General features: G+C 38.5%; 1 protein-coding gene across 1 annotated transcript in view; it reads left to right on the top strand.

Annotated features, from left to right (window-relative positions):
* The first annotated feature begins 22 nt into the window (after positions 1-22).
* LOC126354574 (phosphoenolpyruvate phosphomutase-like) overlaps positions 23-20690 on the top strand; it is a 58220-nt gene continuing 37552 nt past the window's right edge. The window contains exons 1-5 of the mRNA XM_050004322.1: positions 23-110; positions 1962-2024; positions 4019-4168; positions 4252-4464; positions 17631-17731. Coding sequence (XP_049860279.1) covers positions 1976-2024; positions 4019-4168; positions 4252-4464; positions 17631-17731 — 513 coding nt within the window. The 5' untranslated portion in view covers positions 23-110; positions 1962-1975. The remainder of the gene's footprint in view (positions 111-1961; positions 2025-4018; positions 4169-4251; positions 4465-17630; positions 17732-20690) is intronic.

Genomic DNA, 20690 nt, shown 5'->3' with positions numbered 1-20690 from the left:
GGTGACCTCAGGTCAAGCATGCCTCTGAGGGTAGTGACACACTCACAATAAAAACAAACTTGCCTGGGCAGTGAGATCCATCAGACCTAACAGTTAGCTGCTGGTAAGAGGTAAGTTCAATTTTTCTATAAGTGGCTACCAAAATATAACATACTGCTGCAAAATGTACCACCTCAAGAGTACACTGATTATTATTATTAGGTCCTGCAGCTGAAAGTAATTAAGCCTTTATATTCTCTATTGAAGTTAACTAACAGAAATACTACATAATTAATTATTAAGAAAACTTATAAGTATGATGATGGACATGTGTTCTCAGAATATAGTAGGCATTAATTTTTCTTGAAAGTGTAAGGGAATATCTCATTTTGTTTCTTTGTGTTACAGAAGTGCACTCAAACATTATCCTTTCTCCAATGCCCTCAGTTTACTAATGCCATATTAGAATTTAAGTATGAACTACATGACAAAAAGTCTTGTAAAAATATGCAGTAACAGATATTTAACCAAAGAGTTTGCAGCATTTGGAATATTTTTTGAGTATTATTTGGTCTTCAGTTTTTACTTGCGCTCTATGGCAGTTGTCAGAACAGTCTTATATAACTATAATTAAAGTCAATTTATTTTCAACTACAACTTTATATCAACACCTTAGTCCATCATAAGCTCTAGGAGCTATAGATATTCAGCTGGTGATTAGAAAATGTGTATTACGACACAAAAGTGTCTTTTGCACCAATGTTATCTTAAGACACTTTTGGTTATTTTATCTTAATCTCAGCTATATTTGTGTACTGTTGTTTGCTTCATTTTTCTTGCCAATTCTGAAAACAGGATACTACACTCCATAAAATTTATTCAATTCTTCACTTAAAAACATAAACCAAATACTTGTGAGTACCGTGTGGCACATCCATAACAGGAAATTTCCTTAAATTAAAGATTTTGGTCTCACATACGCCTCTTTCCTAACAGTATGGCTCAAACTACATTTTCTGAAGTTAAAATATGAGTCTAATGTCTATCCCAGATTACCTAACTTCTAAGCATCTTACTTTGTAGTTTCCCAACTTTTCATGGCTTCTTGTTATTTTTGTAGTAGTAGTTTTTTTCCATTCAAGACAGTGACCACAACTGTCAATGGCTTACTGTCTCATTTAGCAAACTGTCCCTGTCTTGATTAAAATAATTCTTCACTAACATCAAACTGATATTTGGGAGACACTGTATTTAAAGCTCAATTTGACAATACCAATGCCAATTTGAGAGACATCTGAAAAAGATTATTATGGTGAACATGATGCTGACCTGCTAGCTACACACACTATTCTATTGTACATTCTCTGTTGGATACCACAATGAGTGGAGAACAAGGAAGAGAAAAAAAACTACAAAATGCAAAAGAATAATATGATCAACAAATAAGAATATTTATTTGGTCAATTCTATACACCACAACCATAATCTGTTGACAAATGGATATAAACAATGTTCCACCTAGACTGTAAATTACTACACAGTAGAAGTAAAATAACAGCTATATCCTCCACAAACAACTAACCTCAAGATGATACAAACATTTGAAGAAATGATGCCTATCCTCTGTTGCCTTTTTTCTGTTCCCTCTTTCTTTCCTACCAGCCACCCTCCTTGCCACCATTTCAATTTCTTTATCACTTTTTCCTATGCACACACACTACTGTTCACTAAGCATACCTATCCCATGGAATGCAGTTGAGCATAAGCCAGATAAAAAGAGGACAGTGCAGGGAACGGGAGTGTATGGGAAAGGATGGCAGAAGACAGTTTCTAAAATGTTTTTCAACATGATCAGGGTATATATCTCATTATTGCATAATAGGCTCCTTCATACATCAGTATGCTCATGTTTCATATGTCTATATGCCATTAGATTATCTTTAAGTAAAAGCATTAACACTTCCATTTTTCTTGTTTTACAGCTTGTACTCTAAAAATGACTTCACGAGCTATGCGGTTCACAACTTCACATTTTAAAAGTTTGGGTGAGTTCCAATGAATACAATTTTCGAACTGTTATATTTTATAAAATAAAGAACAAAACAGCCTTCAGTCACAAGTTGCATTTGTTTTTCATTTTACGAAAGTAAAACAGTCGCGGACAAAACACTGAAAAACAATGGCTTAAATTATGTCATGTTTTAATTGAGAGAATGTTTCAGCTTCAGTTAAGTATCTTATGAACTAAACAAATTTATACTGTCACTTAGCTAAATTTAATTTTACACAGATAACAAATGGAATTGTCACAGACTCTACGATAACTGTTACAATACAGCTGAAATTGCCACAGGTGTGACAATCTCTTTGGAGGCTGCAATACTTTATCACAGATGGCAAACATCTACAGACACAGATATAACATTCTATTCTGTGTGCCATTGTCATTTACACATACAGTAATGACTAAATGAACAATATATCCCTTGAGCAGGGAAACATCTAGTGATTGGAAAACTGTGCAGGTCATACTATTGTGTGTGTGTGTGTGTGTGTGTGTGTGTGTGTGTGTGTGTGTGAGAGAGAGAGAGAGAGAGAGAGAGAGAGAGAGAGAGAGAGAGAGAGAGAGAGAGAGAGATGATCAGCAGATGTATAAAAGCACCATAACATCACAACTTCCTTAATGCCAAAACAAATTCATTTAGTCGAAGTCAAAATCCCTTTCTTTGACTTGTAAAACATTATTTTGCTACAATTCTTGTTCAATGTTATGCATTTGGAACAAACTTGTGCCAGATATAAACACTGTAAAACCATCCATGGTGACACAGTTTACCTCACTGTGTAACTGCCTGCCAGCCCCAAATAGGAACATTTCAAATGCCATCACTTGCAGAAGTTCACTAAAATCAGGTGGTATTCATTCACATATCATTGTAGATGGTTTACTCAATACACACTCTGCACATATCCTGTTTCTTTACCGGCTGGCATCTTTCGCATCACTGTTGATGCCACCACACACTATACTAACATCCCCAATCCCATGACCTTGACACTATTGAACAACACGTTTCACAACACCCAACTGACTCCCAACCAATAAACCCCTTCCTGTTTGTCATAACCAACTATATCTTCACCCACAATTACTTGTCCTTTGAAGACATCATATGAAAACTTATCCATGTTACAGCAATGGGCACCTGCATGGCACCATCCTATGCCAACCTATTCATGGGCCATACAGAGGGATCACCCTTAAGCACCCACAAACCTAAACTCCTTACCTGGTTCAGATTCATTCACAACATCTTTGCGTTTGGGCCAAGAGTGAATAATGATCTACATTCAACAATTGAAGTAATAGTGTTCATTTTAGTATGTGAGACCTCTATTTTTATGGCACAGAGATAACTGTTGCTCTATAATAAATAAGAACATGGGGTGTATTACAGTAGCAGCAGGAGATAAAAAGGAGCTATTTAAAATAACTGTGGAAGTGGCATCTTTCCAAAGTAGAAGGAGCTCTACTAATATTACTATATTTATGTAGTCAAAGAAAGTCTGAGTAGTTTATAGCAGTTTAATGGTAGTTAATAAATAATGCATTTTCTAAAAGCTACTCCTCATGCTAAAGCAAAACATAACACATTCCACATATATGAAGGTTCTCTTTCTTGTCGGGGTGTACAGAATGTGAACCGATGATATTAGTGTCTAAGGTACAAGATAAATATAAAAAAAAAGTGTGGTTTGAATCCTTGCCTGGCCATCATTAAGTAATTTTTCCAAGGTTTTTACCTGCATCAGTTCTGTCAAGTATAATATGATGTTACGTTAAATATTCCATTTTTGTCCATCAACTTAGCTCCACCTCTCCAAGAACTTCAGTGTATGTCCCTTTGAATTATATCACTCTTCATTGTCTTGAAAGCTAACAAAATAAAAAGTATTTTTCTTTAATTCATGAAAAGGGATAAGTACAGGCTCTTGGCAACTCATTTGTGTTTTAATTTGTCTTTATATTTTTGTGTAGCTAACATGCAGAAAATTATCATCAGAGAAGCAAGTGCAGCCACCACTTCTAGGAAATCAACACAGCTAAAGAATCTCCTGCAGTCTTCAGAGTTATCATTTCTTATGGAAGCTCATTCAGGTCTAAGCGCACGCATTGTGGAAGAAACAGGTAACAAAAAGTTATATAAAATTTTAAATAGTGACAACTTTGTTTTCATTCTGATAATCTGTTATCATACCCTATTTCTCAAGGCTTTTCAGGAATATGGGGAAGTGGACTTTCAATTTCTGCACAGCTTGGTGTAAGGGACAGCAATGAAGCTTCTTGGACACAGATTCTAGATGTTGTAGAGTTCATGGCTGATGCTACAAGTATCCCTATTCTTCTTGATGCAGATACAGGATATGGAAATTTCAATAATGCAAGGCGATTGGTCCGTAAACTTGAAGAAAGGGGAGTTGCAGGTATTTTTACATTTATTTTATGAGTAAAAAATATCACTGGGGTTAAAATTTAGAGTGACTGACCCTACACAGTCAGAAACTGGTAGCCTTAATACATTTTTTCTGTGCATAGTGCTACTTTATCTGAGTATGCAGGAATGATGTGAACAGTTCCCAAGTTAACACAAAGTATGTGTGACTCACAGTGTGTGCATTAGCATGAGAAGAAATGAGTGGCTTAAACAGTTATTTAGTATTTGACTCATGGTGCAGTAGTGCACAACTGAATAATAGAATTTGTTGTCCAGGAATTGTGTACACGAAGCACACTTGTGTATAATTCCTCATTACTCTGAATTTGAGAAGCAGCACTTTTAAAATCACAGTTAAAAGTGCTGCTTATCCTTAAGTGCTGAACTTGTGAAACCAGTGAATTTAATTCCATGCAGCACAGTATTCATCTATTTCAAATACAACTTAAAGGCAGATAGTTTGTCTTTTCTGTATCTTCTATTGCAGTGCTTTATTCCAAAAACCATACTGCTATGAATTTCAAACACTGACTTAAGTTGTGTTTGAAAATAATAATTTCAAGTATTTTTAAAATACTGGCAAAATGAATACTGTTTGCTTCCACTTGTCATAAAACCTTAATCCAAATTTCCTCCTAAATAAATAATGAAAATTAAATTGGATTACTATTAATCCAATTAGGTTACTATTACAAAAATACACTGGTGTACAAAACTTAAGGACACAACTCACTTTCACATGACATGTTAGTGCCAAGAAACAAAGCTCAATGAAAATGTGAACATACACAAAAAGATGTGCTACAGTGTAATACAGAAGATAACTGAAATAAATACACAATAAGATGATGAACAGAAATGATACTTTGAAGTCACTGCAATTTATCGTGGTCCCCTGGAAGTTTACACTGCTGGATGGTACAGATGGACATGCTTCAATACACTGCATGATGGGATTTAAGCTGGGGGAGGGAGGGGGGGGATGGGCTGGCCAGTCCATTTGCTGAACATCCTCTCATTCCAGGTGCTCCTCCACCTGCACTGTTCACTGCAATCATGCACTGTCATCCAAAAAAAATGATGTCAGGGCTGAATGCACCCCTGAAAAGATGCACTTTGGGAAGAAGTCAGTGTCATAATAATGTTGGCCAATGTATGCACTGTGTTCAAAGATTTGGAGGTCAGTGCACCCATGTAACATTATGTATTCTAACACCATAAGACATGGACACCAAAACATTCATCTTCGACGATGTTCCTGGGCGCATAATACATTTTCTCACTTTTCACAATATGACAGTACATTCTGAATCATTACTCACACTGAATGTGCTTCATCCAAGAGGAGCACCATTTCAAATGGTGCTGCCGATGTGCTGGTGTCAACATACTGGCCCTTTGGCAGAGGGACCACTACCATGCAGTCACCGTGCAGAGTGTGAGATTTTGTGTCTTCCAGTCCCATTAAATGTGGTTGCAACTGCACCGACTATTCATTATAGGTCCCTTCTTGCCTGTTGCACAATGTGGTGGTTGATTGCTGCTGTAGATGACCATGGTCAACAACTGCATCTCCTTTGGACAGCACTGCCTGCAGTATGGAACACTACCCACACATGGGAGACAATGCTTTTAGCAATACCAAACTCCTGGACTATGATTTTCACACTTTGTCCACTTTCCAGTTTCCCATAATTCTTCCCTGTGTGAAGTCAACCAAATGTTGTCTCTGCATCATCTCTCCACCGTAACCGCTTGCTAATTGCCACTCACTGTCTCCTCCTGTTCGTTCAACTACCTCCTGTTGCGGGGCCAGCCCCATCTGTGGCATACAATTACCCTGATCTCACACTATGTGACATTCAACTTTCTGTGCATGACTGGGAGGTCTCTGGCAACGTGCTCCCACTCTTCCATTCATTGCCACCGAGAAGTTAACACATTACATTACTTTATCTATCTTGTCTTTACCTTTTGCAGAACAGTGTTCATAAAAGCTATGAAAGTTCTGCAAAGGATTACTGTTGCATTATATACTTTAAATTTATACATTAAAGTCACAGACTAACGCAGTATTCCTAGGCAACAGATTTAATTACAAAAGCAATGGGTAAATTTATTCCTTAATTTCTATAACCACAGAAATATAATTTGTAGCATAAATGTTACAATAAACTGGTTTGATCGGTCATGGACTATTCTTCCTCCATTATTGTGGATAGCTTTTCTCCAGTGGAAAAAAGCTATCAGAGCACAAAAAACGCAAATATGTTCCTGTTTATTTAAACGACAATGACTGAAAAGTAGGGTACTAGCTGCCTCTTTCTGCCTTCCTCAGCACCTATAAAAATTGCCAAAAAATTTCCCATGTGAACATACTTGAATTTTTTTTTAACATACAACTTGCCTCACACTCCCACAAGTGCCCCTAACTGTAACTCACTCACATCCCCAAGTCCATTGCTCATACCAATCTACTCCCAGTTGTCCTTTCCCACTCTTTCATTGAAGCCCAACTCATTGTTATTCGCTCTTTGTGTGTCCCTGATATTGTCTCCTGTGCCACAACTACAGTCCCTTTCATTCTGTCCTACAGTCTCTTCTCATTATCACCGTTTCCCTGTTGCTCTCTCTTTCTGCTAATATCTCATTCCTTCCTTCCTTCCTTCTGCTTCTATCTCTTCTCATTGTCACTATCTCACATGTCCTCATTGTCATTTATTCTGTGTCTCTATCACTGGCTCTAATCCACTTTCACTTCCTCTTGATTCCCCCTCCCCAACTATGTTCCACAGTAACTGTGTCCCTCTTTCTCTCTCACATTATTACTGTCTTTTTCACTCCTTCTACAACACAACTACTGTGTACTATCTTCCAGTATGTATTATTTTTCTGTCTCTTTGTCACTGCCACTGTCTTCTTCTCTCTCAGCATGAAAACCTGCAAACATGTTCATACACCAAAATTTTGGGAAAATGTTGAAGGTGCTGAGGAATGTAGAATGAGACTACTGGTACTCCACTTTTCAGTCAGAATCTTTTAAATAAACGGGAACATATTTGCATTTATTGTGCTCTGTTCTGTCAGGAGCATTTTTCCACTGGTTGCCTTCTTTTTCTGCTGCAGCAGGGCATGTAACTCTCATGAAAGAAAGTATTTTGGTCAGTAAAATTGAGATAGTTTACTTATGTGAAAATGAAATAAAGCAGAACTAATTTTACATCTCAGACAATTATCTGTGAAAAAATTTTGTATATGCTTCAGTACTAGGTCATGGAGTTCCCAGATGATAAAAAAGACACTTTATGGGATATTTCTCCATGTTACATCACTTCATAAACTATGTTTTTGCCTCACACTGGATTTTATTTGTGTATTTTACATGTACCAATAAGGTAATTTTGAATCTCGTAAAGGAATAATGATACGAGGAAAATTTTCAAGGTTGTTCAAGAATAAGATCTTAGGAATACATTGTAAAAATTACTGCCATTTGCTGTGCATAGCTGCCTTGGATCCTTGGTAAGGGGCAGGAGGAGGGGGTTTTGTGTGCTGAAGATGGCGAAAATACAGTAAAAAAAACCTTTTGTTTGGGGGAGGGGTTTCTGAAGAACAGCCCATAAACTAATGGTGCCTCCATAAGTCCGTTAAGCCCACTGCAGACCACATCAAATGGAAAAATAAAAGACCAATTTGCTCCATTTGACCATGCAGGAGGATGTGTATACTATTCATACTTTCACCCTGTAGTGAAGGGTATTTACACTAAGATGATCCTTTTGTTGGATGTAAAAATGGTTCCTATCCTAAGTGTTAGCCAAAACACTTGACCCTATCTTTTTATCACCAATACAATCCGAGGAATGAACACCTGAAAATCCCATTTTTATGCATGGTGTTTTGGTACATATTAGGTATACAAGCCATCACATGCATACTGATTAAGAGGCAAAAGTGTTGTCTATTACTTCCCTTCAGGAGGCCAAATACCTAGCAGAGGTCATGCAAGCTAAACTTGGCCCATGTGCGGAAATGCAGTCTCATTCTTAGTGCTGGGCAACTTCACCCCTTTCTGAAGTAACCACTTTAGTTACCTGTTGGCTATTAAGCCAAGTGCTTTGTCCTCTATGGTCAATTTGTTCTCTGCCCACATAGGCTACATTGCAAAAATAGCGATGTGCAGACGTCCAGCTGCAGTGCAAACTTTCTCCAATTATTCTTAAGAAATTATTTGGCAAAAAAATTGATTCTTGTGCATCTCATAACCTCATTTGTCATGATCAACTGCCTATCATTTCATTAATGGTCATTGTTATTTTGATATTAGGAAAGGTCAAAATTCGAATTCTTTGCAATGAAAAATAGGTGATGATGATGATTTGAGGTGAGGAGCACTTGACATTGTGGTCATCAGCGCTCTGATGAAAAGTCAGCATGCTAATCACATGGATTGTGGCCGATTTGAGTGGCCATAGATTGTTTTCTGTCAGAAAATGAGATGATGGTGTGCAGTCGGATGTATCATTAATGGAAAGCACCATCCCAACATGCCTCCTTGGCGGCTTTGTTGTCCATTTCGTTTCACTATATCCCGATATGGACAGGTGCCCAGCAAAAGATCACCTCCTTGCCATGGTGTTGGAGCTGCTGTAAGGAGTCATGGGTGAGCTGAATCAGCTGGTCTACTGGATACATTTGGTGAAGTGCTTGCAGTACACTAAGCGAGTTAGAACAGACAAGAAACCGTGTAAAGTGGTGTCTGTGAACACTCTCTAGTGCCATTAGAATGCCATATAATTTCACATCATAATCTGTAAATTGTTCTGGAAGATGCTCTTTAAAAACTCTACCAGGGAAAACAGCAGAACAACCAAGGGCTGTCTCTTGCTGGGATCCATCTGTATAAACAATGATAAAACTATGGTGCATACTTAAAACGGACAAGAAAAATGTTGTAAATACATAATCTGGAATATAAGTTTAAAATCACTTTGGGCCTCTGAAGACACCAAGGTGGCAATGCATTCCATCCCTCACTGTGCATTTTGATGCCTGATAGATCCAGATCCTTGAGATAGTTTGTAGCACATACCTAAATAGCTTGGTCACATGGGGCCGATTCCTGAACAGCCATTCAAAGGTGGGTTGGACCACTGAACTAAATGCCAATGACTGAGGTGATGCTGAGATTTTCAGCGGTAGTTGAGCCAAAAGGATGTTGTCGAATCCAGAGTGATGGTTCACCAGCCTCTGCACAAAGAATTGGAACTGGGCTACAGTCGATATCCGAATTCCTTCAAGGCGGACAGCATCTAACATCTTGACATAAGGTGTACAGGCTGACCATAGCCCGTGCTGCCACAATGTAAACGTAAGTGAACAAATTCCCTATAAAACTGCAGGAGGTGGCACCTGTCTGCTACCCATGTTCCTCCACTAAAGCATTTCAAAATATTCAATGACTGGAAGCCCTTTGTTCGTTGATGTCCCAGGTGTGGGAGTCAAGTTAATTTCAAGTAAAATAATAAAACCAAAAAGCACATAGTTTCTTGCAAATGTAAAATACTGTCCCCAATTGTGAGCTCTGGTTGGTTAAAACTTCGGCAAGCACCGCTAAACTCGAGACATGTAGTCTTCTCTGGTGAGAACTGAAAACCAGTTGCCCTGGACCAGGTTTCCAGCCTCTTAATGGTCAGCTGCAACTGCCCCATTGTCATCATCATCGTAAGATCAGAGGAAGAGAAGAAGATTGCAAAGTCATCCACAAACAAAAAGCATTTGAAGGGCAATGTGGCACTGAGCACACACACAAACCAAATGGCTTCAGCATAAGAAGAGTTCTTGTATCGCCATCTCCAGTATAATTAAGTTGTCAAGGGTGGAATGGTAGCACTTAAAACCACGCTGCAAACAGCAGTTGATCATACATTGAAGAGTTTTACCCATACAACTGGGAAGGGTTACACTCCAGTAATGCTAGGGACACTAAGGTCCTTGTCTGTTTTCCAGAATGGAATTAATATTGCCTTCTTCCAAGCTGTGGGGTATTGAGAGCTCAGTCCTCCTGGAAAGAAATCTCAGAATCATAGTATCAAGGCATTAGTGTGCCATAACACTTTCATTATAATCAAATGAACAGGGGGAACCTTTGAGAAGGTCTCCCCTTTCTATATTCACAAGACGTTGGAAGGTATTGATAGGTCTCTAAAAAGTGTCATATGACTTTATAATGGAACACTTCTAGTTGAAACTGGTAATTCAAACCAAATATCTAAGCTCATGGGATGTAAGGCTTTGGGTGACTACCTAGTTAAGACAGAGATGTATAACACCCTTAATTTTAGTAAGGGTGTGTTACATGCTCTGATATAATGGATGGGAACCCCAGGGAGTTCCACGAAGAATGCAAAAATATGGGCATCACTGAAGTGCAGAACTATATGAAGAGAGTCAATGGCAAACTGAAAAAATCAACAACATTTATTCTAATGTTCAGTACTCCAGAATTACCTGAACGTATCCTTGCAGACTACATGCATCTTAAGGTTCACCAATTTGTTCCTAACTCGGTGTGATGCTACAAATATCAAAAGATTTGGCTGTACCACAATGAGATGTAATGGGAGAGCAGCGTGTGGCAATTATGGAGGCTCAGCTCACAAATCAGGCAATTCTTTTACACTTCCTCCAAAATGTATAAACTGCTCTGAGGATCACCCAGTGTGGAGCAGAAAGTGTGAGGTTTGCAATGAGGAAATGAAAATTCAGGAATTGAAAGGCAAGAGGCACATATCCTATGGTGAGGCTAAAAAAGCTTTCAATGTTATGCAAACTCGAGTTTTTACTACTTATTTTGCATCAACCCTTAATTTGTCAATTGCTAAGTGTAATGCCTTCCTACAAACTCAGATCACAGAATCAAGTATGAGCACATGCACCTGTCAGTGTACCTGTGGGAGAAATACTCCACTTGAAACTGAAGCCGTTTAGAAGCTGTCAACAATGGGCTTAACACTACACACCATCGGAAGCCAACTAAACTGTCCCCACAACCCAAGCAACCACCTCCTCCCATAAGCAAATAAAAATAGTTACAAGTCCAGAAAGTAGTGGTTAAACTTTTGGATCAGTGATCTCTCTCCCTCCTTGATGGGGATTATGTCTTTGAGGATATGGACTTCCAATCAGAGGAACCAGAGAGTTGGGAACCGGCTAATGTTCCCTCTGACCTCTCTGAGGGAGAAAGACAAGAACAACCTTCACTAAACAATGGCTCCCACAGGGAAGTCTATGTTGCAATGGAATTTAAATGGATATCGCTCACATTTGGAAGAATTACAGCTCCTGGTCCAGGAGAAACCATTCTGCATCTGCTTAGAAGAAACGTATCTTAATTACTGAAATACTTGCATTACAGGTTTACCACCCACGCAAGAAGGATGATACTATGGAGACAGGGCTAAAGGTGGAGTGGCTGTTTTCACTGACGACTGATACCACTCCACTCCTGTTGATTGGCAATTGGGGCCAGATGAACAGATCTGTGGAACTTTAAACACTGTTCGACTACAGAAACCTTTGTGCCTTCAGATCTGCAAGAGCACATGTGAGTCGAGCAATAAAAGAATGGAAGAGGGCTTCCTGGAAGGATTCACAACTTCCATTAATCAATCCACTTCCACTGCACAAGTTTGGACTCAATCCAATGGATTTCTAGCAAAGGCAATACACATCCCTTTATGGACTTGTCAAGTAATGGGGTCTTGGTGGACACACCAGAAGTCATGGCTCAAGTTTTAGCTGAACACACTTCTTTATTGTCACTTCATCATCCAGGCAAGTTCCTGCTTTTCAGGTGTCCCATAGGACTGCAGGGATGAGGATGCTCAATTTCTTCTCTCATAACAAGGAAGTCTACAACATTCCATTCTCCATGTGGGAACTGGAATCAGCTTTGTCTGCAGCCAGAGACACTGCTCCAGGACCTGATGAGATCCATTATGCCATGCTGCTTCATCTGTGTCGTGAAGTGGAAGGACAGCTCCTCTCTTGTTTCAACCAGATCTAGTTTGATGGAGCTCCCTTTGATGTGTGGGTGTAGGTACTACCTGATGGTACACCCATTCCGTCAGTAGTAGTACTGTGATGAGACCGTTCCACAGGAATACCATGAGATGCTAGGGAAACAACCGTTGGCCCTGGAAGAGCCCTGCATGCCGTGTGTAACTTCCTTACAGTCCAGGCGGTGAAGCCAAGACCTCCATTCTCCAAAACACACAAAATTCCACAGCTGCACCGCACACTGGTAACTGAAGCACGCCCAGAGCTGACAGTGACAGGGCTGGCGGCGCTTACCAGATCCCAGCTCAGGAACCTGAGGGTCGCCACACCCATACTCAGCAAAATGGATGCTGAGCCCCTCAGGAGATGAAAAGTAGAGGTAGCTATCAATTTGCATTTGGTACACATTGGACCACAAATTGCTGCGTACAAAATGGTGCTAAGATACTGTGGTTTTCTTTCAACTTGATACAAGATCTATATCTTTCACCAATCTCAAGAACATGGATTGTATATAGTGCACTCACTTCTGATCATGTGCAAGTAATGGGTTGCAAATGAATTATTCATGATACTCCTCATATCCCATAAAAGATTTAACAGCATGAATTGAATCTAGGGCAAACTGTAGCATGCAAAGTGGAGAGTATTTTGCTATATAGCTAAAATGCAAAGCTTTCTTTCTTACTGTGATAAGAAAGTGACTACAGACTTTTTTCAATGAAATAATGTAAATATTTTAAGAGCCATCGTTAGCTTGTGAAATGAGAATTAGTATAAGTCTGTAGCGATATAAGTGAAGGAATCATACTTTTATTTTCATACTGAGCATGAGCCTTTTCATAAGCTATTGATGTTACTTGCCCCCAACTGTCTGATTAATAGTACACTGTTTCAGGGTTGTGTAGCAATTGAAGCTGCATTGGCATGGTAGGAAGGTGACATTGTGTAAGCTCCGCTGTGTTTTTGGAAAATAAGTTTATAATTAACATGACATGAGAGGGAGAGGTGGGGGGGGGGGGGGGGGGGTATCCAAGACATGCGAAAGTAAACTTCTCCCACTGTTGGAATTTCAGCATAATCTTGTAGGTACTTTTGTTTTTCACAACGAATGGTTGATGTGTCAAATTATTGGCCATACTGGCATAACGTTTTTATATGATTGCAAACTCACTAGATGTAGCATGTGATGGGTGTTTGTGTAAGCCGGCCGCTGTGGCCGAGCGGTTCTAGGCACTTCAGTCTGGAACTGCACTGCTGCTACGGTTGCAGGTTTGAATCCTGCCTCGGGCATGGATGTGTGTGATGTCACTAGATTAGTTAGGTTTAAGTAGTTCTAAGTCTAGGGGACTGATTACCTTAGATGTTAAGTCCTATAGGCTCAGAGCCATTTGAACCATTTTTTTGTTTGTGTAAATGTTCAGCTGTGCTATATAACTACACCTCTCTCACCATGCAGTCACATCTGCAGGGAAGCCACAACCACTACTGTTGTTCTCGCCTCTACCCTGCCTTCTGCACAGGGAGCCAAATAACAATGCATGCACTCTAAAGTTGATTGGAACACAAAAAGGAATAGTGATAGTTATGAACAATTAGTTCTTTGTCTACTCTTGTCCTCTCTATGTATGGGTCCTTTCATCCTCTGGTCTGAGTAACCTGCCCTTCCTTTTTAACCTTGCCTAAGCTATCTCTCTCTCCTGGGAAAGATGCTAACAGTACTGCAATTTAGAATAGTATTGTCACTTTTATTTTGATAGGTGGTACAGGTAATGGAGGAGTAGACTGGGAGGGGCTAATAGAAAGAAACTGGGAGAACTAAGGAATCAAAGAATGTGTTGTAAGCAGAGTTCACATTTATGTAATTCAGAGAGATGGCATTTGGGATGGAGGGCAGGGGAGTGTTCAGATGACTAAGATAAAGAAGCAGCCACAGAAGCACAGCACATTGTGCTAGCAACACGTTCTGCACTGGGTTGTAAATTCAGCTGCTGGCAACAGTATGGTAGTGAGCAATCATTTAGGAGGGCAATTTTGAGATACAATATGACTGTTACAATATGAATTAGAAGATACTGTTACTGCAGTAGGATAGGGTGGATAGCTTTATAGGGTACGTTTTCCATCGGGGTCTTCTACAGCCATAGGACTGATGTAGGTCTGCATATATGTCCTGTATTAGTTAGCTCTGAAAGAGGACACACTCTGAAAACTGAACATTTGTAGTCATATTTAAATGTTTATCTACCTTTCAGTGCCTCAACATTTACTCCTTCCTGTATTAATAAGTCTCACTTCTACATTATTTTTTAATATTTTTTGGGATTTCAAATTTCCCACTTGATGATTCCAGCAGCCTATTACGTATCCTTGCACCAAAATACAGAACTCTTATCAGTCCTAGATTGTGAAACACAGCCTTCATGTAAAAAAAAGCTTTTCATTCAATAAACTGTGATTGTGAATTTCATGGATCATCCAAAATTCGCTCTTCTTATTAATGACAAATATCATTAACGAGTAAAAGTACTGGCATATAAGCATAAGAACTTCAAAATCTTCACAGTCACTTCAGCTATTTGTTCATGAATCTTGCCCAGTTTACTGTCATCTGAACCTGATATTAGCATATACATTTTTATCACTATTTCCTTGCAGACAATACCACTCTTTGACTTGGTGATACTGTGTCAGCCAAGCAAAAGCACTATTAAACTGTTGAAACATGGCAGTGTTGTACTGTTTAGGTTCCACAAAAGAGAATTTGTATGATGAAGTAAGTAATCAGAATTTGCACTTCTTCCATTAGTGTCCGCAATTGTTTGGAGCCTCTATGCATAATTTGTGGAGATCATGAAAAAAAAAGGAATAAATTTTTGTGTTATATACACATTCTACGCCAAGAAAGCAAAATATTTTGGCCACATGATTAACAGTGGGTTGATCCAGCTTCAAAATGTAATACAGTAGTAATTCTGTATGATACGAGTTCAAAAATACCTTGGTAGGTTTCTGGAGGTGTGTGGCAATGTATGTCCATGTGCAGGTCATGCAATTACCATAAATTATTGGCCAGGATTTTAAGGGTGCAGAATTGGCACCAAATATAGTCCCACTTGATTTTTATTGTGTTCAGATCTGGCAAATTTGGTAGCCAAGACATCTGTGTGCCTTCACTATCTTGCTCCTCAAACCACTGCAGTACATTCTAGTCTTCTGCCACAGTCATTTATCGCACTAGGAGATGCCGTTGCTACCGGGGAAGACATCAAGCTTTAACTCTTTCACTGCAGTGCTGCGGAAACATATACAAAACCTGTGCGTGGCATCAGAAACTTGGTGTATGAAATTGAAAGGTGAGCATATATATGGATGCAGCACCTCATGTGTAGAAATTGCCATCTGTATACATACAGGTGCAGTGAAAGGGTTAAGGGATGCAAGTGGCTGAAATAATGTGTTCATGTAGTAGTCCACAGATGTCATGGTGTCATGTAATATGTGACTAATGTCCTCCATACCATAATACTGCCACCACTGGCCTGCACCCATGGCACAGTGAATATTTCAAGCAGACATTTTACTGGATGATGGTGCATCCGGACATAACCACTGACTAGTTCTAACAAGTAACTTGATTCATTCAACAAGTGATGCATTTCTAATTATACACAGGCTAATCTTGATGATCTCATGTTCAAGTCAATTAATAGTGACTACATCATTGGGAATCCATATACTTCATCTGCTGCAGAGCCCCAAGTATGTTGAATGCTGTGCTCTGAAACATTTTTGACTACACCAACACTGTACTCTATTGTCAGATCACCACCTATCCTACTTCACAAAGCAGGCAAGCCTGTGACCTCCATGTCACACAGTGAGGCATGGACTTCCAACACCTTGTCACCTGCATGTGGTTTCACCGCCCTTCAATCATTTTTCATAGTTGCTCACGATAGAACTACACAAAAAAATAGCTGACCTGCTTTACCATTTCTGAGCTGCTTATTCACAAGAACTGGACATAATATTCTGCCCTTTAGTGAAGTTACTTATGAAAGTATATTTCAGCACTTGTGGTCTTTATTACTGCTAGAATAATTCAACACTTGTTTCTGCTCAGCTTACCCTTACCACATCATGTGGGCGCAATAAGACTAGGTGGCAATCCGTTTTGCAGTGTTCAACAGCCATAATGTTTTGGCTCATCATTGTACATTGTGTGTGACATCATAGATAGGCAACTTGAATGAATAACTTGTGTGGTCATATTGGGAACTGAAGCCAGAAACCATCCTTTCTGAAGGCAGTGTGCCACTAATTACACTATCCACACATTTATGCCCCATGGATTGACTACTGGTTTCAACTTGTCACTTGCTTTCCTCATTAGGTAGCAAGATCCTCAAGAAGAGAAACATGGCCAGTTTAAATTAACTTAATCTGTGATAAAGCACAGATTGTGAAACTGATAGAATAGTGTGGAAAAAAAAGGCAGGGCTTCCACTTTGTATTCCATTCTACACACAATTTTAACTTGTTGCAAAAATCTCAGTTAAAGTCCATTCTATGCAAAAACAAATCATCATCTCACTAGTGAGTTTCTACTATTGCAAAGTCTGTCCACCAATTTTTTTCACTACTGTACAAATTAATTTAAATTCATTGAGATGTAACTTAAAAATTAATGACTCAATGTCCCACAGCCTCAATCTACTATTTAACTTATTTTCATACCAATTGTCTGCTAATAGAATTAGCAAATGCATAATTAATAATAAAATCAGAGACAATTTGTTGAGGTGTCCACCAAGTATCTCATTCTTTTTTAACCAAAAAAGTGTAAGCCTGTCCTAATTGAATAAATTAAGTGATAATTTGAGCGTTTTTTAATGAAAACACATTGAAGATTCATAATCTTTTATAGTGACATTTCACAGCAATATTAAATATTACTGCAAACACCTGAAAATACATGAAATTCACAGTAAAGATATTCAAATCACAATTGCAGTCCTAGAGAGCTTACCCATTTTTCAGTATATTCTAGCCTTCACCAATTTTAAATTTTTTGACTTCATGTGCTTGCAGGCTGTTGCATCGAAGATAAATGTTTTCCAAAAACAAATTCATTACTTGATGGAAGACAACAACCACTGGCGGATGTGGAAGAATTTGCTTTGAAAATTAAGGTACTTAATTACCTACTTGGAGTCATTCTCTGAAATCATGATTTTTGTGTAAGTATTTTTCAGAGGGTCTGTATCTGACATATGGAACAAAGCAATAGTACACTGAATATGGTGAAAGAGCATTGTCACTATCTTCTGCACCCACAAACTACTGGCAATCACATGCAGTGTATGTATCAATTGAGATGCTCAGAAGCCAATTAAGGTGAGTACAGTTTCAGGGTATATGGAGAGGTGAACAGCACTGAATGGATATGACTGTCTTCTGTTCAGAGAACAAGAAATGTAACTTGTGAATCCATAATATTCTGAGATCTAGCAAGAGAAATAAATATTAAGTCAGATTTAAACTGTACTGTTTGGTGACCAAAGAAGATAACTGAAGTCCAATTTTTCTCCACTAGTTCTAACTTTTCAGAGTGTGTGTCATGATTCAAAAGTGGTACCTATGGATGCTGTTACGGGTTATGAGCCTGAAAGTGTTTTGGAAAGTTATATTTTCACATAAAATTCAGAGAAAAATCACAAAAAGCTGAATCATATGGGGGTATTTAAGAGCATTAATATGTTTTAATGACAATAAGTTCTGATGTCAGTTCCTCTGCTAACAGCTATTTCCCACTCTACATGTAACACTAATTTGCTTGATCTTTTTCTATAGTTTCTTAACACTGATTCATGTGCTAAAGCTAAATTCTAAGGCTGTTTTGACATAAAATCAAAGTAAATATTCAGATACAGTGGGTCATACACACATTTCAGTGTTATCACTTCTGCTCAGTCTCAGTAAACGTTAGCCGAAGGTTGTACAGAAATAAATAGAAAATTCTGTGAAAGCAATATTATTTTGTTTTGAAACAAAATAGAAACACTGGAAGAAGCTTATACTTCTCCTCTGGCATTACACTGTTGTACTTTTCATTGTCCATGCCTACAGTATTCAAAACTCTTAGGGTAAAGGACAATATGAAATGATGACAGCATATCGAACATGGGAAACCATCAGCATCATAGGCAGGTTGCATCTCTGAAAAAGTGAAATGATGCTGAAGATTAAGAACAATTCAGACGAGAAGGCAGAAAAAGATCACTCGTTGTTCAATTGTTTTCAGGCTCTTGAAATTTTTCCCCCCACACTAACACTCACCTGGATGAAGGTGTATTATGTATGGCAAATGTAGACCTAAAATTTTTTTCATACATGTTCTATTTACTTATTTATTTATTTATTTATTTATTTATTTATTGAGTCCTTTGATCATATGTAGTACAGTGTACAGGATGATATTGGACTTATTACTAAGTTCAAAATGATACATATAGTTCAAAATGATACATAATTAAATAATCATTTTTCAACATGCCACCAATTTCAATAGTTGTGATTCTTACAATGATACAATGTTACAAATTACAGTAGCTTTAGTTCTTAACAGTTATTCTGGTCCAAATATTCCTTTACTGAGTAGAAACAGTGGTACTGTAGATATTCTCTGACAGATCTTTCAAAAGCACTAGTATTTTGTAAGGATTTTATAATATTTGATAGTCTATTATATAGTTTAATACCCAGATAGCATGTACCTTTCTGATACAAACTGGTAGTGGCTGGGGGTACATGCAAGTTATATTTTATTCGAGTATTATAATCATGTATATCTTTGTTTTTTAAAGTATTATGATCATTTCCAATCATATACTTTTTTACGTACATTAGTGTGTCAACAATAAACATACACGGTAGAGGTAGTATGTTCAGTGCTTTAAATATGGGTTTGCAGGACTGTCGAGCACCACTCCCTGTCATAATTCTAATGGCTCTTTTTTGTATTCTGAAAGTCCCTTGAGCTGCTGGGGAATTTCCCCAGAATATGAGTCCATACTTGAGATGGGCATTGAAGTATGCATAATAGGCACACAATAGTGCCTGTTCATTTATGCATCGTTTGAGAACCCTAAGAAGATAACAGCCTGTGCTCAGCTTGGCATTAATTTGTTCTCTGTGTTTGTCCCATTTTAAGCCTATTTGTATCCAGATGCCAAGAAATTTTGTAGCCTCATCATTTGCAATAGGGTGTTGATTGATTTTTATTTCTGGATATATCAATGAGGTGTTTCGGTGGTTATGGAAATTTAAGGCTACTGTTTTGTTGTAGTTTATTATCAACTGATTTTCTGCTGTCCAAATACTTAGATGTTTTGTAACTGTGTTTACTTCTTCTTGTATATATTCATTTTTTGCTGCTTTTACCAGTATTGTTGTGTCGTCAGCAAACAGTATTACTTTGTGGGAATCAATATGTTTATCCAAATCATTGATACATAACAAGAAAAGTAGGGGTCCCATTACCAACCCTTGCGGTACCCCGTAAGTGATTGGGCTTTCTGATGATACATATTCTGTGATTATTTGTGTTTTATCATCTATATGTCTGATGGATACTTTTTGTTTACGGTCGCTGAGAAATGAACGAATCCAATCATTTGCCAGCCCCCTAATTCCATAGTGCTCTAGCTTCTTCAATAGGGTTTTGTGGTTTACCATGTCAAAGGCTTTGGTTAGGTCCAAAAATATAGAGAAGGTATAGTAACAATGTACTTGTGGGATGAGAGTACTGCTGTAATGGGCTGTTACTGTTTACTCAAAACATTACTTATCAACTTATCGCCACCCCCCCCCCCCCCCCCATCAACTGTGAAGCACACTGTACACTGAAGATTTCGATGACAACTGTGGGTTGGGGTGGACAGCTGGGACAGGGAGGAGTGGAGGGAGCAAGGGCAAGGGGGGGGGGGGGGGGGGGGGGAAGGAAGGTTGCAGGTGCAAAACACAATACAGACACTGAATTAGTCAGCCATAATGGGACAATCTTTTAGACTCATAATGTTTCAGGGTATTTGAAACAACTAAACATCACTGTCAGTGAATTATGTGTGTTGCAGAATAATGGCAACAGGC

Source organism: Schistocerca gregaria, chromosome 1 (assembly GCF_023897955.1).
Source record: "Schistocerca gregaria isolate iqSchGreg1 chromosome 1, iqSchGreg1.2, whole genome shotgun sequence".
NCBI lineage: Eukaryota > Metazoa > Arthropoda > Insecta > Orthoptera > Acrididae > Schistocerca > Schistocerca gregaria.
The sequence above is the reverse complement of the archived record's forward strand: the minus strand, read 5'-3'. Positions and strand labels throughout refer to the sequence as shown.